This window comes from Ahaetulla prasina, chromosome 5 (genome assembly GCF_028640845.1).
Source record: "Ahaetulla prasina isolate Xishuangbanna chromosome 5, ASM2864084v1, whole genome shotgun sequence".
Lineage (NCBI taxonomy): Eukaryota > Metazoa > Chordata > Lepidosauria > Squamata > Colubridae > Ahaetulla > Ahaetulla prasina.
In genome coordinates, this window is record NC_080543.1 from 2029381 (window position 1) to 2052652 (window position 23272).

At 45.8% G+C, this 23272-nt stretch overlaps 1 protein-coding gene and 1 long non-coding RNA gene across 3 annotated transcripts; one reads left to right on the top strand and one right to left on the bottom strand.

The window, feature by feature from the left end:
* Positions 1–788: 788 nt before the first annotated feature.
* LOC131199847 (uncharacterized) lies at positions 789–2405 on the bottom strand. The gene is made up of 2 exons (XR_009155439.1): positions 2269–2405; positions 789–2138 (listed from the first exon to the last, which is right to left on the bottom strand). It is a non-coding gene; the product is annotated as an uncharacterized LOC131199847 (long non-coding RNA).
* Positions 2303–20409, top strand: KCNE3 (potassium voltage-gated channel subfamily E regulatory subunit 3). 2 transcript variants are annotated; one of them, XM_058186070.1, is made up of 2 exons: positions 2303–2602; positions 19824–20409. In XM_058186070.1, the coding sequence occupies exon 2, from the start codon at positions 19842–19844 to the stop codon at positions 20115–20117; it is 276 nt and encodes a 91-aa protein (XP_058042053.1). In that variant the 5' UTR covers positions 2303–2602; positions 19824–19841; the 3' UTR covers positions 20118–20409. The 2 variants fall into 2 exon arrangements, with proteins under 2 accessions (XP_058042053.1, XP_058042052.1); XM_058186069.1 differs by lacking the exon at positions 2303–2602 and adding an exon at positions 15229–15449.
* The last annotated feature ends 2863 nt before the right edge of the window (positions 20410–23272 follow it).

Consider the following 23272-nt stretch of genomic DNA (forward strand, 5'->3'; position numbering starts at 1 on the left):
CCTACCTATCATCTATCTGTCTATCTATCAATCATTTATCTCTATATCTATCCATCCATCCTTCCAATTTCTCTCTCATCTATTCCATCCATCCATCCATCCTATCTATCTCTCTATCCACAGAGAGCAAGTGTGTGTGTGTGTACAATACAATACCGGTAGTCCAACTCACAACAGTTTATTTAGTGACCTTTCAAAGTCACAAGGGCATTGAAAAATAGGGCTTATGACCGTTGTCCACAGTTTTTACCTTCGCTGCATCCCCTTTGCTGATAAAAATTCAGATGCTTGGCAACTGACTCGCATTTACGACGGTCGCAGTGTCCCGGGGTCACGTGATCCTCTTTTGTCATAAGTCAACTTCTTTCAGTGCCGGACGGTCACTAAATGAACTGTTGTAAGTCAAGGACGACCTATGATAACTATTTTGCTTATGTTTCACCGGTTGGGGGGGAGAAATAGTTTTGCTGGTAAATACGTATTGAAACAAAGCCTATTTAATCAGTGCCTTGTTAACCAAAAAACTGCATTTCTCCTGCTACGGTGAGTTTTTTTTATGACTGAAGTCATTAAAAAAAATCCATTTTTGGGAATTCCAAGACACACATTTTGACTTCAGATCAAGATCATTTCCCTCCACCCCTTGTTTCTGCTGTCCCTCAATTAAGTATCAGGGTTGGCTAGTTATAAACCTGGATCTGTTGGCCCTATGGGGAAGCAACGGACATCAGCTTAGCCTGGTGGATTAATTATGGTTTAAGGCAGCGGCGTGCAAAGGAGAGAAAATGTATGAAAGGCAATTTTATTTTAGGAAAGCAAATTTATACGGCTTCCCAACTTGCCCACAAGCGACTCCAGGCGGCTGAAAACATTTTAAAAATCCGCAACAGAATATCCTAAACATGGCAGCTACAGCACAATGATTTATTAAATAGTTATCCATTTAACGTAAACATTTATTTATCGAAACATCATAAATTCATTCAACATAAACCAATTTTTTTGGTGTTAAACATCCGTTCAACATAAAACGTGTTTTCTTAAAAGGTTTATACATTCAACGTAAGTATTTATTTATTTAAGCACATGTATTGATCGTCTCCGTCAACGTGCCGCACAGTGGGGTCAAAAAAGCCAAGAGGGCAGTCAGCTGGGGCTGATGGGAGTTGTAGTCCAGCCTTTATTGGATTCCCAGGCCAAGGAATAGAGAGGAGGTCTTAAAATACATTATCCCCTCGCTGCCTTAATGTTTGTTTCTGCTCCCTTCCCAGGGAGGGTGGACTACAATGGTTATGTTCCCCACCCAGGCTTGCCAAGGATCAGCATCGTTGGAATTGTAGTCCTACTAGGGCTGCGGACCAAACTTCACCATCAGCCACCATGCAGAGGGATTGGCTGGTCTTCAGCTTCCCTCCTGCGATGTCGGCTGGGGAGGATGGTCCTTGCAGTCCAATGCTTCATCTTTGGAAAGGCTGCTTCCAAGAGATCCCCAAATCATCTTTTTGGGGGGCCGAAAGGCTGGAGATGTGGGTTGGGGGGGCAGGAATGTGCCCAACCAACTTCGGGGGGGGAGGGCCGGTTGGACAGAGTTGGAATTCCTGGCTTTAAGACCCCTTTCAGTCTGGAAAGCGCCCCCTGCTGACCTAACAAGGTAACGCAGAGCCGTTTACTATATCAAGATAAAAACCAATATCAATAAAATACTACAGAAATACAAAACACAATTCACAGCCTTAGTCTGAAAGATGGGGCGGGGTATCGGAACTCCTCAAACTTACGACTCGAGCCCCAAATTTTCGTTGCTATGTGAGACGTATGTTCAGTGAAGTTTTTGCCCCATTGTCGCGACCTCTCTTGCCACCGTTGGTTAAGTGGATCCCTGCAGTTGTTCAGTGAGTCACACGGTTGTTAAGTGAATCGTGGCTTCCCCATTGTCAGAAGGTTGCGAAAGGGGATCACGTGACCTTGGGACGCTTGACTGTCGTAAGCATGAGTCAGTCGCCAAGTATCTGAATTTTGGTCATGTGACCCTGGGGATGCGGCCACCGTCGTAAGGGTGAAAAAACGATCATCAGCCATGTTTTTCAGGACTCTTTGAACTTTGAACGGTCACTAAACGAACTGTTGTAAGTCGAGGACTACCTGTAGAATGAGAAGTGGGGTAGGGGAGATCTGATATTAATCTATCCAGCCCCCCCCACCACCTTTACTTTACTTTGGAGCCCCAAAGTTTTTTTTTAAAAAGCCAGGTCTTTTAAGCTGCCTGACCTACCTTGCAGGGTTGGCGTGCGCGGGAAGCCGTGGAGCAGGGCACGAACCGTGTAAAGCCCAGCCGGCTGCGCGATCTGCAACCTGCGCCCGCAGCTCGTTGCCCGCCCGTTGTCCCCTGGCGCCCGCGGGCTCACGCCGTCCCTTGAACCCCCTTCCCCAGCCGGGAGTTCCACCGGCCGAGCCGACCCGGGATTCCCGTTCCGCGGGCGGAGGAAGGTGGGGGTGGTGGCCGGAGCCTCGCCCCACGCCCTGCGTTCCGAGGCGGACGGGGCTTGGCCAGCGGCGGGCGAGGCTGCCAGCCGTGGGATCCGGAGGGCGCCGCAGGGCGGAGGTGAGTGCGGCCGTCGCGGGCTTGTTGGATGGGTAGATCGGAGCGAGGCTGCAGCCTGGGCGATGGGCGAGGGCGCCTCTGGGCACGTGCAGAGCACCCCTCGCTTGCTTCGTCCCGGGTGTTGCGGGAGGGGGCGGGGGGGATGCAGGCGAGAAGACCCCCGGGTTGGGCTGGTGTTGAAACGAAAACCCCGTAGAGGCTCCGCTGGTCAGCTGGAACCCGGGTTGGGTTTTGCTTGGAGGTTCTGCACAGGTCGTGGGAATGCAGCCGGTTGGCTTAGAAGAGGGTTTCCCAACCTTAAGCAACTTTAAGATAGTTTTTTTTTTGGGGGGGGGGGTTCAAACTCCCAGGGCTGGGCAATTCTGAGAGTTGGAACCCAGCGACGCTTCAAGGGGCCAAGGCTGGGAAGCCCTCCTGCCTGACAAGGTTGCGCGCACCAGAAGGGGACCCAGGTTAGGGTCTCTCTCTCTTTTGCAAGCCAGCCAGACCCGGGGATGGAGGACGGACCCAGGTGGGGAAGCCTGGCCGTCAGAAGCGGACCGACGCCACTGGAGTCCCAGCTCAGACTCCGCAATCGGTGCGTGGGGAAGACGCGACCCCCCCCACCCCACCCCACCCCACCGACCCACGTGCGCGCACATGCAGCCTTATTAATGAAGGCTTTTGTGGTTTCTGCAAAGCTCTCTGGGGGAATGTCGAAATCCACCTGAGTCAGAAACCTGGCTTTCAAAACCACCTGGAAGATCAAACAACGAGGCCGTTGTGAACACGAAGACTTGGGGGAGTCACCCCAAACACACACTCACTCCCTCCCTCCTCTATTTATCTACCTATCTACCTACCTACCTACCTACCTACCTACCTACCTACCTATCATAGAATAGAATAGAATAGAATAGAATAGAATAGAATAGAATAGAATAGAATAGAATAGAATTTTTATTGGCCATATGATTGGACACACAAGGAATTTGTCTTGGTGCATACACTCTCATCTATCTATCTATTTGTCTATCTATCTATCTATCTATCTATCTACCTATCTATCTATCTATCTATCTATCATCTATCTATCTATCTATCTATCTATCTATCTATCATCTATCTATCTATCATCTGTCTCTCTATCTCTCTATCTATCATCTTATCTCTTCTATCTTTCATCTATGATGTGTCTATTTGTGTCTCTCATCTATTATCTATCTATCTGTCTGTCTATCATCTATTTATGTACCTATTTTACTATCTATCATATAGAATAGAATAGAATAGAATAGAATTTTATTGGCCAAGTGTGATTGGACACACAAGGAATTTGTCTTGGTGCAGATGCTCTCAGTGTACATAAAAGAAAAGATACGTTCATCAAGGTACAACATTTACAACACAATTGATGATCAATATATAATATCTGTATCTATCATCTATCATCTGTCATCTATCATCTGTCTCTCTCTGTCTGTCTCTCAGTTTCGGTCTTATTCTGTGACCTGTAAGCCTGCTTTTCCCCCCGTGCAGAAACTGTGCAGACTTTACAACATATTTTATTTTATATTTTATATTTTATATTTTATTTTATTTTATTCTATTTTATTTTTTATTTTTTATTATTTTATTTTATTTTTTATTATTTTATTTTATTTTTTATTTTTTTATTTTTTATTATTTTATTTTATTTCGCTTTTTGTTTCGTTTCATTTCTGTTTTATTTTATGATTCCTTCCACAGCCAGCCAGATGTTCAGACTGAATGTGGTGTTTTTTGTCTACCTACCGAGTCCTTCTTGGATAGGCAGTTGCAGGTGCTTTATGGTATTAGAGGTCTCGGGATGTAACCTGTTTGGTTTTATTTTACTTAATTTTGCTTTGTTCCTTTTATTTTATGTGTTTTTATATGTTCCTTTATATTTTATTTTATCTTATTTGTATTTGTATTTTTATATATATATATATTTATATTTTATTTATATGTCCCCCATCTGGCTAGTCAGAGTGACTCTGGACAGCTGTTGAACCCCCACAAACTCACTCTGCTTCTGGGTTTGATAGGAAACTAAAAACTTGCAGAATGTCAATCACTCTGATTGTTACAAGACAGGATTTGGGGGGTGGCGCTGAAAGAGGTGCACCCCTTTGGGATCCGGCTTTTTTCAGGGGCTCCTTTCCAGCTCTCTGGCTGTTGGTGTGTTTAGAGCAGGGGTGTCCAAACTTGGTCCCTTTAAGACTTTTGGACTTCAACTCCCAGAGTTCCTCAGCCAGCTTTGCTGGCTGAGGGACTCTGGGAGTTGAAGTCCAAAAGTCTTAAAGGGACCAAGTTTGGACACCCCTGGTTTAGAGGCACGTTGGGGTTGTATTTACACACCCCTTCTGGAGTGAGTGGACATCGTGAACGGTGAGGTCCACGAGAAAGGAAAATCAGGAAATAGAAACAAGTCATAATTCCTTTCTGAACAGGGGCCATTCATGGAAGAAATTGGAGCCATAACAGGGAGGTTGTGATAGTGGTGAATGGATACACACATGCGGTGGAATTATTTTGTTTGTAAAGTAGCACACAGATAAACCAGCTTTCATTCTTGTTTACATCACTGGAGGAAAAAAACCTGAATATGCTGGCAGGGGAATTCTGGGAGTGGAAGTCCACCCATCTTAAAACCTGCTAGCTGCAGCATTCTGGGAATTGAAGTAGAACCATGCTGACAGGGGGATTCTGGGAACTGAAGTAGACTCCTCTTGAACCATGCTGGCAGGGGGATTCTGGGAATTGAAGTCCACTCCTCTTGAACCATGCTGGCAGGGGGATTCTGGGAATTGAAGTAGACTCCTCTTGAACCAAGCTGGCAGGGGGATTCTGGGAATTGAAGTAGACTCCTCTTGAACCAAGCTGGCAGGGGGATTCTGGGAATTGAAGTCCACTCCTCTTGAACCAAGCTGGCAGGGGGATTCTGGGAATTGAAGTAGACTCCTCTTGAACCATGCTGGCAGGGGGATTCTGGGATTGAAGTAGACTCCTCTTGAACCATGCTGGCAGGGGGATTCTGGGAATTGAAGTAGACTCCTCTTGAACCATGCTGGCAGGGGGATTCTGGGAATTGAAGTCCACTCCTCTTGAACCATGCTGGCAGGGGGATTCTGGGAATTGAAGTCCACTCCTCTTGAACCATGCTGGCAGGGGGATTCTGGGAATTGAAGTCCACTCCTCTTGAACCATGCTGGCAGGGGGATTCTGGGAATTGAAGTAGACTCCTCTTGAACCATGCTGGCAGGGGGATTCTGGGAATTGAAGTAGACTCCTCTTGAACCATGCTGGCAGGGGGATTCTGGGAATTGAAGTCCACTCCTCTTAAACCATGCTGGCAGGGGGATTCTGGGATTGAAGTAGACTCCTCTTGAACCATGCTGGCAGGGGGATTCTGGGAATTGAAGTAGACTCCTCTTGAACCATGCTGGCAGGGGGATTCTGGGAACTCAAGTCCACCCATCTCAAAGCAGCCAAAGTTGCGAAACACTGTTCTAGAGAGATAGCAATAAAATTAATCCCTTGAGGCATGCAAAGGAGAATTGCATTTCTAAAGGCAGATGTTGTTTTCCACAAAGTTACGAAACTCGGAGTGTGTCAAGTTCACCTGAGTAGTCACCAGCTGCGCAACCTGGGGGCAAATTCCCTGTCTTCCAGGTGTAAGCAAAACACAGGAAATATATCTTAGAAGGCTGACATACGCCTCCTGTTTCTCAGTGTTTTTTTTTTTTTTAATTGTCAGTTTAAGAGCTGGCGTTGACGTCTAGATCTGCCTCTCCCAAGAAATGTTCCATCCAGAGGTGGGTTTCAGCAGAAACCGGTAGTGGAAATTTTGAGTAGTTCGGAGAACCGGTAGTAAAAATTCTGACTGCTCCCCGCCCCCGTCTATTCTCTGCCTCCCAGGTCCCAGCTGATCGGGAGGAAATGGAGATTTTGCAGTATCTTTCCCCTGGAATGGGGTGGGAATGGGGATTTTACAGGATCCTTCCCCTGCCACGCCCACCAAGCCACACCCACAGAACCAGTAGTAAAAAAAATTGAAACCCACTACTGGTTCCATCCCTACAAATGCATTTCTTAAAACGGGATTTACGTTCTGCGTTGAAGGCTTAATATTTTACAGGTTCAGTTGTTGGGTGGGTGGGTTCTTATCCAGGTAATCCTCGGATTACGACCACAAATGGGCCCAACATTTCTGTTGCTAAGCTTTTGTTAAATGAGTTTTGACCCATTTTATGACCTTTCTTGCCACCGTTGTTAAGTGAATCACCGCAGTTATCCACCTCCAACTACTTACAGAATCCTAGGACTGGAAGGGACCTTGAAGGTCTTCTAGTCCAGGGGTCTCCAACCTTGGTCCCTTTAAGACTTGTGGACTTCAACTCCCAGAGTTCCTCAGCCAGCTTTGCTGGCTGAGGGACTCTGGGAGTTGAAGTCCACAAGTCTTAAAGGGACCAAGGTTGGAGACCCCTGTTCTAAAGCTTTGCTGGCTGAGGGACTCTGGGAGTTGAAGTCCACAAGTCTTAAAGGGACCAACCTGCTCTAGTCCAACCCCTTGCCCAAGGTAGGAGACCTTATTCCATTTCTGACAAACGCTTCTCCAATTATTCTTTTGAGGACCTCCAGGGACGGCGCACACACAACTCCAGGAGGTAAGTTTTCCCACAGTTCTAACTGTCAGGAAATTTCTCTTTAGCTGTAGTTCGAGCCCCTCTGCTCAGTTTGGCTGTCAGATTTCAAGAACACCTGAGCTATCAAATGACACCCTCTCCCTTCCTAGACCAGTTCAGACCTTAAAAATCTCACACTGGAGGTTTTGTGGGGTTGTGAGAATCGTCATTCTTCAGCAGGAGTAGCCAAAGAGGCCATTTTTTCATTCCAGGTTCTTGTAAAGATGAACAGAGTTGGAAGGGACTTTGGAGATCATCTAATCCAACCCCTCCCCATGCAGGAGACTTTACACCAGTTCTGACCAATGGCAGCCCAGCCTCGTCTTGAAAGCCTCCAGTGATGAAGCTCCCACAACTTCCAAAGGCAACTTCTGTTCCATTGGTGGATTGTTCTCACTGTCAGAAAATTTCTCCTTATTTCTTGGTTGAATCAATCAATCAGAATAGAGCTGGAAGGGATCTAGGAGATCATCTAGTCCAGGGGTGTCCAAACATGGTCCCTTTAAGACTTGTGGACTTCAACTCCCAGAGTTCCTCAGCCAGCTTTGCAGGCTGAGGACTCTGGGAGTTGAAGTCCACAAGTCTTAAAGGGACCAAGGTTGGAGACCCTGTTCTAAAGCTTTGCTGGCTGAGGAACTCTGGGAGTTGAAGTCCACAAGTCTTAAAGGGACCAAGGTTGAGACCCTGTTCTAAAGCTTTGCTGGCTGAGGACTCTGGGAGTTGAAGTCCACAAGTCTTAAAGGGACCAAGGTTGGAGACCCTGTTCTAAAGCTTTGCTGGCTGAGGACTCTGGGAGTTGAAGTCCACAAGTCTTAAAGGGACCAAGGTTGGAGACCCCTGTTCTAAAGCTTTGCTGGCTGAGGGACTCTGGGAGTTGAAGTCCACAAGTCTTAAAGGGACCAAGGTTGGAGACCCCTGTTCTAAAGCTTTGCTGGCTGAGGGACTCTGGGAGTTGAAGTCCACAAGTCTTAAAGGGACCAAGGTTGGAGACCCCTGCCCTAGAGCAAAGCTGGCTGAGGAACTCTGGGAGTTGAAGTCCCCAAGTCTTAAAGGGACCAACCTGCTCTAGTCCAACCCCTTGCCCAAGGTAGGAGACCTTATTCCATTTCTGACAAACGCTTCTCCAATTATTCTTTTGAGGACCTCCAGGGACGGCGCACACACAACTCCAGGAGGTAAGTTTTCCCACAGTTCTAACTGTCAGGAAATTTCTCTTTAGCTGTAGTTCAACTCTGCTCAGTTTGGCTGTCAGATTTCAAGAACAACCTGAGCTATCAAATGACACCCTCTCCCTTCCTAGACCAGTTCAGACCTTAAAAATCTCACACTGGAGGTTTTGTGGGGTTGTGAGAATCTTCATTCCTCAGCAGGAGTAGCCAAAGAGGCCATTTTTTCATTCCAGGTTCTTGTAAAGATGAACAGAGTTGGAAGGAACTTTGGAGATCATCTAATCCAACCCCTCCCCATGCAGGAGACTTTACACCAGTTCTGACCAATGGCAGCCCAGCCTCGTCTTGAAAGCCTCCAGTGATGAAGCTCTCACAACTTCCAAAGGCAACTTCTGTTCCATTGGTGGATTGTTCTCACTGTCAGAAAATTTCTCCTTATTTCTTGGTTGAATCAATCAATCAGAATAGAGCTGGAAGGGATCTAGGAGATCATCTAGTCCAGGGGTGTCCAAACATGGTCCCTTTAAGACTTGTGGACTTCAACTCCCAGAGTTCCTCAGCCAGCTTTGCTGGCTGAGGGACTCTGGGAGTTGAAGTCCACAAGTCTTAAAGGGACCAAGTTTGGACACCCCTGATCTAGTCCAACCCGCCACCCAAGCAGAAGACCCTACACCATTTCTGACCGATGGCAGTCCAGTCTCTTCTTGAAAGCCTCCAGAGATGAAGTTCCCACAACTTTCAAAGGCAACTTCAGTTCTATCAATTGATTGCTCTCCCTGTCAGAGAATTCCTCCTTATTTTCAGGTTGAATCTCTCCTTGGTCAGTTTCCATCCATTATTCCTTGTCTGGCCTTCGGGTGCTTTGGAGAATAGCTTGACCCCCTTCCTCCTCTCTCTGGCAGCCCCTCAAAACTTGGAAGACAGCTATCCTGTCTCCTCTGGTCCTTCTCTTCACTTCACTGGTTGAGCAGAGGGTTGGACTAGAAGACCTCCAAGGTCCCTTCCAGCTCTATTCTGATTGAGTTCTTCTCTGGTTTGGCTGGTGTCATCTTTGATGGGGTCCAACCGATGTGTCCTTTGGAGGCCTGGTTTCCTTTTACTGCTAACTCATCCGAGCATAATTGCTTTTTTCCAGGGAATTCCCCTGCATAACATGACCAAATTTCAGAACCATGGGTACGGTAATAGTTCCACTGTTTATACGGTAATAGTTCCACTGTTTAATTAACAACAAGGATAATTAACCAGTGGAACAGAAGTTGCCTCCATCGCTGGAGGTTTTTAAGAAGAGACTGGACAGCCACTTGTTTGAAATGGTCTAGGGCGGGGGTCTGCAACCTTAAAGACTCAATGAGCCATTTGGACCCGTTTCCCACAGAAAAGAAAACACCCGGAGCCACAGAACCCTTCCGGTGCCTGACTATTTCTTGAGCGGCCACAACACTAGCATCTGTAGTTGCATTAAATGTTCTGTTTTCTTCTGAAACTTTTCTTTTCTTGGATTTATCCATGGTTGGCTGACCGGGGGTTGAATAGCTCAATAAATTGCATGCCGACGGGTGTCACACATTGGCAGTGGTGACGCATATTTTGAGGGACAGGGAGTCGCAGCACAGGGGTGAAAGAGCCACATGCGGTTCCATGGTCTAGGCCAGCGGTTCTCAACCTGTGGGCCGGGACCCCGTTGGGGGTCAAATGACGATTTGCCAGGGAGTCGCCTAAGACCATCGGAAATATGGGAAGTATACTTGCGAGTCGAAGAATGGCGCTCCAATGGTTGACTCCACAAGCCAGCTGCAGGCTCTTCAAATCGCTAGCCGAATTCGGCTTCAGGCGCGATGCATTAAAAAAGAGAGAAATCTTTGCTCTGATGTCTCCCTCTCAAGCCAGCTGCAATCACTCCCAATCGCTGGCCTAATCCGGCTTCAGGCGCGATAAACTTAACAGGGAAGGAGTCTCCGCTTTAATGCCTCTGTCCTCAAGGCAATCGCAAGCAGTTCAGATCGCTAGCCAATACGGCTTCAGGCACGATAAATTCAAAACGAAAATAATTTTACGGTTGGGGGTCGCCACATCGTGGGGAATTGTATTAAAGGGGTCGCAGCACTATAAAGGTTGAGAACCACTGCTCTAGGGTCTCCTGCCTGACCAGGAGGTTGGACTAAAAGACTTCCAAGGTTCCTTCTGACTCTATGATTCCATGTTCTATCCGGTTTCCCCTAAAATAAGACACCCCCTGATAATAAGCCCAATTGGGCTTTTGAGCGCATGCCCTAAAATAAGCCCCCCTGAAAATATTTAAACGCATGCACAGCTGGGCTCCGCCATTTCCTCTGGTTAGGGTTAGCGAGAAAGAGCTAGAAATCAGGTAAGACAGCAAGAGGAGTCCTGTCTTGTTCTATGCGCCCCAAAATAATAAGACATCCCCGAAAATAAGGCCAAGCGCTTATTTCGAGGTGCAAAAAATATAAGATAGGGTCTTATTTTTGGGGAAACACGGTATGAATTTCATCTCAATTTGTGTCCTGCTTATGATTTCATTGGTCCTTCTGCCCCAAGGCCCCCCCACCCTTACCCATGGATGTGTGGTTGCTCCCAAGTGACAGCGCATTGTGTATCGGTGTGCGTGTGTGTATCTTTTCTTTTATGTACACTGAGAGCATATGCACCAAGACAAATTCCTTGTGTGTCCAATCACACTTGGCCAATAAAATCCTATTCTATTCTATTGTATTCTCAATGTTATCAAGAACATTTTGTCTCGAGGTCATCTGCTTTGAGTCTTCCAAAATGGAACAGAATGTGAGCTAAAACAATAGGGGGGGGGGAAGACATTTGATTCATTACCCCATAGATGGACCATAGATCAGAATGTTTGGAAACAAACCAGTGTCAGTAGAAACATTAATATGTTTGTAGAAAAAACAACGAAGCGGTGGAAATCAGAATGGGTGGTTGGAAGTGAAAAATATGGGCTTGTCAAGATTAAGAGAGGCATCACCCTTACTGTTTGTCATTGCCAAACAGTTTGTCATTGCTCCCAATTTCAGTAGTTTTGCAGAAAACAAGTCTTGGTTATCAGAGTCAATAGAGATTCTCTGTTATCCAGGTTATGGTTGTCCCAAAGGTGCTTTTTCAGGAGGCAACTGGACTTTCCCTGACGACACAGGTAAACTTCCAAGTACTTAAAAGGAGGCAAATGACCAGCTGTCTGCAAGGAGAATAAATCCTTCCATCCTCCACCATCCAGTCAGAGCTGAAGAAGCTTCTTGGATGAGAAGCGAAAAGTCTTCAAAAGAAAAAACAAGAAAGTCCAGTTGCCTCCTGAAAAAAAGCACCTTTGGGACTTGGTATCTGAGATTTTTTAAAACGTTAATAAAACCTCCCCATTTGCTTTATAATGGATGATCTGAAGATTTATGGAAAAATCAGAAATTGAAATCGCCCCTGTATATGTAATTGTATTATTCCTGTGAGCGCTGTGTGAAAAATAGGTTAACCCAGTCATTATACTGTCCACAAAAAAAGGTTGGTTGTTAATGAAAAACTGCAAATAAAACACACACACACACACACAAAGAAATTGAAATCGCTCACAAACACTGTGGAATTTGTAGCACAGATATACAGCAATGGAAATTGGCCTAGGTCTAGGACAGGGGTCGGCAATCGGCGGCTCAGGAGTTGCATGTGGCTCTTTCCCCCCTCTGCTGTGGCTCCCTGTCACTCAAAATATGTGTCACAACTGCCCGCCGGCACACGATTTATTGAGCTTTTCAACTCCCGGTAGGCCAACCGTGGATAAATCCAAGGAAAGAAAAGTTTCAGAAGAAAACAGAACGTTTAATTCAACTACAGATGCTCGTTTTGTGGCCGCTCAAGAAATAAGTCAGGCACGGAAAGGGTTTTTGTGGCTTCCGGTGTTTTCTTTTCTGTGGGAAACGGGTCCAAATGGCTCTTTGGGTGTTTAAGGTTGCAGACCCCTGGCCTAGGAAATGTGGAAATCAAGGGAAAATGAAAACGGTAATGATATTAAAATGCTGAACAGCCAAATCATCAGGAGCCATTGGGCTGAAATCTATAAATATCTGGGGTTTTTTTTAGAGTTAGATCACATCAAGCATAGACAAGTTGAAAATGTGATTACTAAAGAATGAGAAAAGTGGTAAAGACAAGGTCGGATGGTGGAAACTCAAGGGACTCAAGACCGATAACACATTTGACCCCACCCTCAGTCTCATCTCCTACAACGAGCGAATAAAATATTGGTGCCTAACACACCAAACATAACTATGTGTTGAAACGAAGAAAGAGGGGATCCTTGGTATGGCAATACCAGGGGTTGGGAAAATAGAAGCCAAACAGTTGGAGAAGATCCCAAATGATCACGATCTGAAAGTTAAAAGATTATGCCATAAACCCGCTATGGAGGTTTTCTCTTTGATTTTACTCGTCAGAAGCCAGCTGCGACGGTCACAAACCGCGGTCACATGACTGCAGGACACCGCAACCAGCGCAAATGTGAGCCAGCAGTGTTGATCTGCCTTGCGCAGGGGGTTGGACTGGAAGACCTCCAAGGTCCCTTCCCGCCCTGTGATTTCTATGATTCATGGGACTGCACTACAGGAGTGGTGGCGATGGTCGTAACGTCAAGGACAGATCACAATTCAGGCCCATTGCAACTTCTAAACCCTATTAAGCAAGTTGTAAGGGGGGGGGGGGTTACTTGTAGGTTCTTATTAAAAGGTAAAGGTAAAGGTTCCCCTCGCACATATGTGCTAGTCGTTGCCGACTCTAGGGGGCGGTGCTCATCTCTGTTTCAAAGCCGAAGAGCCAGCGCTGTCCGAAGACGTCTCCGTGGTCATGTGGCCGGCATGACTCAACGCCAAAGGCGCATGGAACGCTCTTCCCTTCCCACCAAAGATGGTCCCTATTTTTTCTACTTGCATTTTTTACCTGCTTTCGAACTGCTAGGTTGGCAGAAGCTGGGACAAGGAACGGGAGCTCACCCCGTTCCACGGCGCTAGGGACTCGAACTGCTGAGCTGCCGACCTTTCGATCGACCAGCTCAATGTCCTAGCCCCTGAGCCACCGCGCCCCTTAGGTCCTTATTAATCATCCGTAATATTCTGAGTGTTCATTTCTATGGCTAAAGTATACTTTCTCAGCCCACAGGCTAATGTTTTTGTTCTCTGCGCTTAGCTCTAGTTGGCTGCGTGTAAAGTTATCTGAGATTTTGAAAACTTAGTTAATTTGGGTATTGCTGCAGAAAAACGTAACATCTACATGACTTCACCGTAAACATTTCCCCCACCCCACCCCCCGCAGCAGGGATGGGCAACCGTCTTTCCAGGCGAGCTATTCTCCCAGCATTGGGTTTCTGCAAGACCAGCGACCTTGTTCATTGCTTGGTTGGATATCCGAGTGAAGGAGATTATTAAAATATTTCATCCAGTTTTGATCAGCACGATGTAGAAAAGATGTGGAGACTCTAGAAAGAGTGCAGAGAAGAGCAACAAAGATGATTAGGGGACTGGAGGCTAAAACATATGAAGAACGGTTGCAGGAACTGGGTATACCTAGTTTAATGAAAAGAAGGACTAGGGGAGACATGATAGCAGTGTTCCAATATCTCAGGATATTGGCCACAAAGAAGAGGGAGTCAAGCTTTCCTCCAAAGCACCTGAAGGCAGGACAAGAAGCAATGGGTGGAAACTGATCAAGGAAAGAAGCAATTTAGAATTAAGGAGAAATTTCCTGACAGTTAGAACAATTAATTAGTGGAACAGCTTAACTTTTGGGTGCTCCATCACTGGAGGCTTTTAAGAAAACATTGGACAACTATTTGTCTGAAATGATGTAGCGTCTCCTGCTTGAGCAGGGGGTTGGACTAGAAGACCTCCAAGGTCCCTTCCAGCCAGTGGTGAAATCCAAATCGGTTTGCTACCAGTTTGCTGGCTGCTCATGCACGCTGCGTGCCAAAAGGAGGCTTGGGAAGGTAAGAAGCGAGGTAAGAAATGAGGGGGGGATCAGCTGTGGCGTGCGATTTAGCTTTGCTAGAAAGCAGGATTTCCTGCTTTCTAGCAAAGCTAAACCCTGCTGATTGTTGGAAATACAGGTTTGGAGGAACCGGTAGCTTTTTAAAACTACCGGTTTGCCTGAACTGGTTTTCCCGAACCAATAGTTTTTATCACTACCGGTTTGCCCGAACCAGAGCAATTTCACCTTGCTTTCAGCTCTGTTATTCTGTTATTTATCAAGGAAAGATCCAACCTAGAATTAAGGAAAAATTTCCTGACAGTGAAAACCATCAATCCATGGAACAGAAGTTGCCTTCAGTAGTTGTGGGAGCTTCATCCCTGGAGGCTTTCAAGGGGAGACTGGACTGCCCTCTGTCAGAAATGGGGTAGGGTCTCCTGCTTGGGCGGTGGGGGGTTGGACTAGATGACCTACAAGGTCCCTTCCAACTCTGTTAGTTTGTTAAATAAGTGGAATGACTTAACTCCATCGCTGGAGGCTTTTAAGAAGCGATCGGACAGCCACATGTCTGCTTGGACTAGAAGACCTCCAAGGTCCCTTCCAGCTCTCTGTTGTTCTGAGATACTCAAGAATTGCAACTATTGTAGTTGGAGAGTTGTGTTTGTCGAGACTAGCCAGAAATCAGGCGGAGTCTGGCAGAACCAACTAACCCTTTTTTATGAAGAGTCAGAAGCTTGCCAGGTGATCCCATGATCCCGTCTTCCAGGGCATTCAACCAAAAGAGAAGATTGCTTGGAGGGCGGATCTCGGTTGGTCTGGAAAATAAAAGGCTCCCTCACCTTTTCTGCTTTTCATTTTGTGCAGGGCTGCAATGCAGGTTCTGCTTTGGGCTTTGCATACCGTAGAGACAATTTTTGCACCCGTCCTTCAGTGAGGAGCGGCACAGATAGTCCTCAACATACAACCCCAGTCGGGACCAGAATTTCCTTTGCTAAGCGAGGCGGTTGCTCAGTGAGTTGTGCTGATTTTGTGATCTTATTTTTGTTGTTGTTGTTGTTGTTAAGCAAATCACTGCAGTTGTTGAGGGAACATGGAAAACTAGCAGGGGTGTGTGTGTGTGTTTGCGTTGAATTGCACAAAAGAGCCCTTGATTCTTGCAGCCATCAGGAAGTGATCAGGAGAAGGAAAACTTAAGATCTGAAACTGGTCAGACTAGTTTTTTATTTTTGTAATAAGAGCTTAATCTAGACTTTGCTATTCGGGAAATCAAAAAAATTGTGAGGTTAATTGCATCTTGTGGTTCAAGAGATCTTGAGCATTTTAGCCTGCAAGGAGTAAGTTCCCTTGAACGCAACGGGACTTCGGCTTGAAGGAAGGGTTGTTACCCTCTTCTGTCGGTGTGACCAATCCTGCCCAGTTGTGCAAATTTACGCCAGGCGATCAATCAACTTTCGTTCTGTTGCTGGCAGGGACCTTAAGGGTTCCCACTGAACAGGTTCATAACAACCTGCCTGATTCCAGAACGGCATGAATTATAATATTTTAAGGCTGATCTCTTAGAGGAGAAAAAAAACATTTTTTTTCTGTATCCCGCTTGTCTTTCTTAACAAAGTAATCGAATAACAGAATTGAAAGGGACCTTGGAGGTCTTCTAGTCCAACCCCCTGCTCAGAAAAAGACCCTGTACTATTCCAGACAAATTGATGTCTCTTCTTGAAAACCTCCAGTGATGGAGCATCCACAACTTCTGGTGGCAAGCTGTTCCACTGGTTAATTGTCCTCACTATCAGGAAGTTTCTCCTTAATTCCAGGTTGTTTCTCTCCTTGATGAGTTTCCACCTGTTGCTTCTTGTCCTGCCTTCAGATGCTTTGGAAAATACGTGGACCCCGCTCTTCTTTGCGGTAGCCCCTCAGATACTGGAACACTGCTATCACGTCACCCCTAATTCTTCTTTTCATTAAACTAAACATACCCAATTCCAGCAACTGTTCTTCATATGTTTTATTCTCCAGTCCCCTAAATCATTTTTGTTGCTCTTCTCTGTACTCTTTCCAGAGTCTCAACATCGTTTTTGTAATGTGGTGACCAAAACTGGATACAGGATTCCAGGTGTGGCCTTACTAATGCTTTGTAAAACAGTACTAGAACTTCACTTGATCTTGATTCCGTCCCTCTATTTACTAAATTTACTAAATCTGCACTACTATTAATCTTCTCATCATTCCCATCACCCATCTCTTCCCACTTATGACTGTATGACTAACTTTGTTGCTGGTATCTTTATGATTTATATTGATATTGATTGTTTCCTGATTGCTTATTTGTACCCTTTGACTATCATTAAGTGTTGTACCTTATGATTCTTGGTGAAGGTATCTTTTATGTACTCCGAGAGTGTATGCACCAAGACAACTTCCTTGTGTGTCCAATCACACTTGGCCAATAAAAAATTCTATTCTATTCTATTCTATTCTATTCTATTCATGCGGCCTAGGATTAAATTGGCTTTTTTGACAGCTGCCAAACACAGCTGGCTCATATTCAAGCAATTGTTTTTGTTTTTATTTATTTATTTATTTGTCAAACACAATAATATATATAAGTATAAGCATGAAATAACCATATGAATTGGATACAACCAAAGGGAACATTAGGACAGGAACGGTAGGCATGCTGGTGCTCTTATGCATGCCCCTTACAGACCTCTTAGGAATGGGGTGAGGTCAACAGTAGATAGTCTTTGGTTAAAGCTTTGGGGATTTTGGGAAGAGACCACAGTCAGGTAGTGCATTCCAGGCATTAACAACTCTGTTACTGAAGTCATATTTTCTACAATCAAGATTGGAGCGGTTCACTTTAAGTTTAAATCTATTGTGTGCTCGTGTTTTGTTGTGGTTGAAGCTGAAGTAGTCTTTGACAGGAAGGACATTGTAGCATGAGTTTTTTATGAGTTATACTCAGGTCATGCCGAAGGCGGCGGAGTTCTAAGTTTTCTAAATCCAAGATTTCAAGTCTGGTGGCATCAGATATTTTGTTGTGATCAGAGGAGTGGAGAACTCTTCTTGTAAAATATTGTCTCTCCTTCTCACACCTTATGCCTCCTTCTCACATCGCGTGAAGTCCTTGACATATGACAGTCATGGAGCCTGCCCATTATAGTCATAAAATGTGCAAGTCACATGATCTACCCGATTTTACAACATTTTTTTTAACTATGGTCATTAAGTGAATGTGGCAGTTGTTAAGCAAATCAATGGTTTGCTAAAGGTGCAGTTTATCCAAAACCAAAAAGTGGCCAAGTTTGAGAAACGGACTCTAAGAGGGAAAAAAACTGCACCCTTAAAACCTGTAATGCCTTGTAGGATAGGGCAAGTTTTCCAAACACACAGCTGGAGGCCAGGTATGGCTGTTATCACCTCTCAGGTGACTAAGATGATTGGAAAAGAGAGCAATAAGGTCAACAGGACCCGGATCTACAGCGAAACAAAAAGACTTTGGTGGACAATCTTGAGGTTAAGAAAATAAGAAAAAGGAGTGGCTATTGCAGAAGGCAGGAACAACATAGAATCGAATATAAGATGCTTTTGAGTGCTTTGTAAGTTGAGGACTACCTGCAACAGGGCCGCGGTGTGGCTCAGACTGTAAGATAGCCTGTTATTAAAACACAGCTGCTTGCAATTACTGCAGGCTCGAATCCCACCAGGCCCAAGGTTGACTCAGCCTTCCATCCTTTATAAGGTAGGTAAAATGAGGACCCAGATTGTTGGGGGCAATAAGTTGACTTTGTATATAAATATACAAATAGGATGAAGACTATTGCTTGACTATTGCCTTACACAATGTAAGCCGCCCTGAGTCTTTGGAGAAGGGCGGGATATAAATGTAAATAAATAAATAAAAAAAAAAACCAGGGGCGGAGTGGGTGACCGTACGACATGGAGCCTGCATCCAGTTTTGGTCACCATGATGTAAAAAAGATTTTGAGACTCTGGAAAGAGTGCAGAGAAGAGCAAGAAAGAGGATTAGGGGACTGGAGGATAAAACATACAATGAATGGTTGCAGGAATTGGGTATGTCTACTTTAATGAAGAGAAGGACCAGGGGAGACATGATAGCATCTTCCAATATTTGAGGGGTTGCCACAAAGAAGAGGGGTGGGGGGGTCAACCTATTCTCCAAAGCCCCTGAAGGCAGGACAAGAAACAATGGACAGAAAGTCATCAAGAAGAGAAGCAACCTGGAACTAAGGAGAAATTTCCTAACAGTGAGAACAATTACTCAGTGGAACAACCTGCCTCCAGAAGTTGTGCGCGCTTCAACATTGGAGGTTTTCAAAAATGATTGGACAGCCATTTGTCTGAAATTGTGTAGGGTTTCCTGCCTGATCAGGGGGTTGGACTAGTAGACCTCGAAAGTCCTATCCAGCTCTATTCTGAGTGATGGATGGATGGATGGATGGATAGATGGATGTAGTGTTATGAACAGTCACAACACTACACAATGTTGTGACTGTTCTAATACTGGAGGTTTTTAAGAAGAGACCGGACAGCCATTTATCTGGAATGGTGTAGGGTCTCCTGCTTGAGCAGGGGGCTGGTCTGGAAGACCTCCAAGGTCCCTTGCAACCCTGTTATTCTGTTCTTCTGTTTTATTGCAATGTCAATTCATTTTTTTCATTTTATTGCTTGCCTCTATTGTAGCAGTTGGATAACAATATTGGAAAATAAATAAACGAGTACCGTTAGAGCAGGGATGTCAAACTCAAAGCTGGCTGGGGAATTCTGGGAGCTGAAGTCCGCTAGGCTTAAAATTGCCAAGGTTGGAGACCCCTGCCCTAGAGGAAACCTATGGTCTCATCCATATCCAAGTCACTGCAGAGGGAGGGGTCCTTCCCAGTTGTTGTTGTTGTTAGTTGCAAAGTCGTGTCCGACCCATCGCGACCCCATGGACAACATTCCTCCAGGCCTTCCTATCCTCTACCATCCCCTGGAGTCCATTGAAGCTCATGCCTCCTGCTTCAGTGACTCCATCCAGCCACCTCGTTCTCTGCCATCCCCTTCTTCTTTTGCCCTCCATCGTTCCCAGCATTAGGCTCTTCTCCAGTGAGTCCTTCTTTCTCATTAAATGGCCAAAGTATTTCAGTTTCATCTTCCCAGTGGTGGGATTCAAATCATTTAACAACCGGTTCTCTGCCCTAATGATTTCTTCCGACGATCAGTTCACCAAACTGCTCAGAAAGTTAACAACCGGTTCTCCCGAAGCGGTGCGAACTGGCTGAATCCCACCACTGGTCCTTCCTTCCCAAATTCTCTTCAGGGAAGTCAGTTCTGTCCTCTGGAGAGGATGGCTGATATTCTGAATTTCCTTCTGTTTTGTTCTACCAGCATCGGCCCAAGACCAGGATGGCTTCTAACCACACTGATGGCTGGTTCCAGAAGCTGGACGTGATGTTGAGGCTCTTCAACGGTACCCTCTCCTGCATGGAGCCGTGTGCCCGGCTGGGCAAGGCCGACCAGGAGGGAAAAGACACCTACGCATACATGTATATCGTTTTCATGATGCTTCTGTTCGCTCTGACGGTTGGCAGCCTTATCCTGAGCTACACCCGATCCCGAGAGGTGGACAAGCCCAGCGACCCCTACCACATGTACATCAAGAACCGGGTGACCATGATTTGAAGGCGGAGGAAACGAGAAGGAACCCGCGGGACTCCTCGCGGGCCTTTCGGTCGGCAAGGAAAACTGCGTCGAGTCTCGAACTCAGGACTTGGGGAAGGTCTACGTTCCGAGGAGTGTGGAGAGAGAGAGGGAAAAAAAATTGCAGGGTCTGCAAAGAAGCCGCAGGGGATGACGCTGCCTGTCTCAAACTACCCATTTATAAAGTTTTGTAAAGTAACTTTTTTTTGAAAACTTTCCTAATGGTAAACTTGATCAATCTGCCTCTTCCTATCAATAAACCAGCTGGAAAACAGGAAGGGTTTGAGATATTTATTGATCTGTTTGAAATGGAATGGGAGGGGAGGGGAGGGAGATGGAATAGCATAGCATAGCATAGAATAGAATAAGAAATAAGAATAGGATAGGATATTCACTAGGATAGGATAGGATGATAGGATAGGATAGGATAGGACAGCATGCATAAGAGCACAAGCGTGCCTACCGTTCCTGTCCTATTGTTTCCTTTCATTATAACCAATTAATATAGTTATTACATACTCATACTCATATATATGCTTATATATTGTATAGTTATTCATACATACGCTTATATATAGTGTGACAAAATAAAAAAAAATAAGGATATAATGGAATAGAATAGAATAGAATAGAATAGAATAAGAAATAAGAATAGGATAGGATAGGATATAGACTAGGATAGGATAGAATGGAACAGAAAATTAGAATAAAACAGAACATGAAATAAGAATAGAATATGAAATAAGAATAGAATAAGAAATAAGAATAGGACAAGTTCTTTCTTGGAAAAAGAATGGGGGGGGGCTGCATCTGTACATTGATTTTAGGGGGGATCAACGCTGTATGTGTGGACCATATGTATCCCTTTCCATTAATGAAGGATACGCTGGCCCGCTTGGCAGAGGGAAGGTCTTTACAAAGTTGGATCTCCGAGAAGCGTAATACAGGGTCCGAATTAGGCCTGGCGATGAGTGGAAGATGGCATTCAACTGCCCGGTGGGAAGTTATCAATTCAGGGTGATGCCATTCGGCCTACAAAGAGCACCTGCTGTATTTATGCAACTTATCAATGGAGTTTTACAGGACCATCTATACAATGGTGTACCCGTGTACCTAAATGACCTATTGATTTACACCAAAACCGTGGAAGAACACATCATCTTAGTACTCTAGGTCCTAAGCAAATTGTTAGCCACTAAACCCTACATCAAATTGTCGAAATGCGAGTTCCATAAGTCGCAGTTAGACTATTTGGGATTCCGCATTTCTCCAAAAGGTGTAGAGATGGACCCCATGAAAGTAAAGGCCGTTGTCGTGTCCCCCTCCCCCTCCGACGGCCGGGTCTGGGAAGTCTGTCTCAAGCGTGGCTACGAAGCCTCTGCAGCTTTGCCAAATTCCTTTCAGAGTTCTCAGAGCAGGCAGGAATCCAAGGTGTGACTTCAGCAACCCAGATGAGACTTTGCTTGACTCAAATTGCTTGACTGAAGCTGGTCTTTTATATAGGCCATGGAGTGTGGCTCTATGACTCAGCACTTATCCAGGCCTGCCCCTCCCTTCCTTTTGCTGATGTCACCTCTCCATTCTCTGGAAGGGTGGATCCATCCACTGTGACTTTCCGTCCTCCTGATCTGCTGCCGGCAATTCTAGCATGTGGCTGGCTTCGTGCTCACATGCTGTAGAAGGGAGGTTTGCTCATTCCTGACATTCTGTCCGGGCATGGTGCCAGGGCTGGGGGCTGGAGGCATGCCAGGCCGTTCCTCTTCATTATCAGACTCTGACTCAGATAGCAGGAGATGGGAGGGGCCCGGCTGAGGAGAGGAGGGCGGGTGAGGCACAACAGCTGTTTTGGACTGGCAAGCCCCAAGGACGCATAAAACAACTGCAAAGCTTCTTGGGGTTTGTGAACTTTTACCGTCAGTTCATTCCGTCCTTTGCTTGTGTGGCTCTTCCATTAACGGATCTTTTGCGAACCAAACAATTAGTCCAAAATCCGCATCCGGGTCACCCAGTACAGTGGACATTGGCTTGTCAGCACCAAGCCACGTCTGAACACCTGAAAGTGTTGTTGTTACTAAAACATCCCGATTCCACCAAGCCATTCATGGTGCAGGCAGACACCAGGAACGTGTTCTGTCCCCCCTCGCCTCCGTCCGAGCGATGGCTTAATTAGCCGGCACTATCAGCTCTGGCAGCAAACTAGCAAGCATCTGCCAAGTGTCTCTGTTATCTCCCTTGATGCCGATGAGTCAACAAACAGTACTTCAGCTCTAGCTAAGCAGTTGATTTGCCTGCTACGAAGAGGCACAGCAGCCCTTGCTGCTTTTATATCCTGTGGGGTGTGGCTCCATGACTCAGCACTTCCTAGGCCTGCCCCACCCCTGCTTCTGTTGTTCCCGCCTCTCCTGTCTACGAAACCTAGGGTCCAGCCAGGCCTGATTTCCATCAGCTGGTCTGGAGGCGTGGTCTGGGGGGCGGGAAAGAGTCAGGGGATGGAGGCGTCGTTATCTCCTCCACCTGGCCTGCCTCTGGCTCTTGGAGCTGAGCCAGGGAAGCCGGTGCTCCCGAGGTAAGTCCTGATGGCCCTTCCCCCTCACTTTCCAAGTCACTTTCTGGTCTGGCTCGGAGGGAGCAGACACAACACAACATGGCATTGGTGGCATGTTCTCTTGCAAGCGTTTTGTGTTCAGATGAACTGGGTTTGTTTTTTTTAATCTCTCAAAGAACCTGATCAAGTTCTTGCATTCCGCAGCCTGCAGAGTTTGGAAAACTCTGTAAAACAAATAAATCTACCTGCTTTAAAACTTTGCCCAAAGGGTCATACCTGGGTCAAAGAAACGAGACAACTGATTTATGTATCTTGGGGACCAACCAACCCAACGTAAATTATTCCAGAAGTTGGCGTCTGGTTTATTGCTTTTCCTTCTGTTTCTTTTGATGTTTAAACTTTGCCTGCTGCTGAGAGTCACCTGGAGGATGGAACTGATTTATTCCAAACCGAAAGAATGAATAACAAAATTTTTGATAAAGAAAATGGGAGCGAACTGGAATCCGCCGGTTATTCCTGTCTGCAAAAGAGCCTGATAAAAACTAGCAAAATTTTCCACAGGCCCATGTAAGAAGCTGCAATCTGTGAATAC